Below are 495 nucleotides of genomic sequence, written 5' to 3'. Positions count from 1 at the left end.
GCCGTCCTCCGGCGCCAGCCCGGGGTGGACGTACGCCTGCATGGGCAGCGCGTTCCGGTAGGACGGGCAGCAGGAGAACCAGGAGTTGAGGACGTCGCGGCGCCGCACGCAGTGGTGGACGAAGATGAAGAGCCCCAGTGCCACGGCGGTGACGCCGGACAGCGCTGAAGACGATGTTCAGGTACCAGCGCTGGGACACGGCCATGGCGCCGAAGGTCCACAAAGCCACGTACAAGGCGTGGGTGCTCACCAGCGCCCAAAATTGCACCCGCAGCTGAAGACGATGTTCAGGTACCAGCGCTGGGACACGGCCATGGCGCCGAAGGTCCACAAAGCCACGTACAAGGCGTGGGTGCTCACCAGCGCCCAAAATTGCACCCGCAGAGAGTGGACCCCGTCCGCCTCGGGGCAGGGCGGCCCCGAGTTCAGTGTCACTGAGATAGACCCCGAGTCCGTCAGAAGGTCACCAGCTCCCCCCCGCCTCGGCGGCGGCGC

General features: G+C 67.3%; 1 protein-coding gene across 1 annotated transcript in view; it reads right to left on the bottom strand.

Moving 5' to 3' along the window:
- Positions 1–34: 34 nt before the first annotated feature.
- LOC104543756 (G-protein coupled receptor 124-like) overlaps positions 35–495 on the bottom strand; it is a gene marked incomplete at its 3' end in the record, with an annotated part of 2,201 nt that continues 1,740 nt past the window's right edge. Inside the window, exons 7-8 of the mRNA XM_010188433.1 lie at positions 273–434; positions 35–164 (exon numbers count right to left, since the gene is read on the bottom strand). Of these exons, the coding sequence (XP_010186735.1) occupies positions 35–164; positions 273–434 (292 nt within the window). The remainder of the gene's footprint in view (positions 165–272; positions 435–495) is intronic.

The sequence above is a fragment of the Mesitornis unicolor genome, unplaced genomic scaffold (genome assembly GCF_000695765.1).
Source record: "Mesitornis unicolor isolate BGI_N332 unplaced genomic scaffold, ASM69576v1 scaffold33147, whole genome shotgun sequence".
Lineage (NCBI taxonomy): Eukaryota > Metazoa > Chordata > Aves > Mesitornithiformes > Mesitornithidae > Mesitornis > Mesitornis unicolor.
This window is presented reverse-complemented; position numbering and strand designations above follow the sequence as displayed.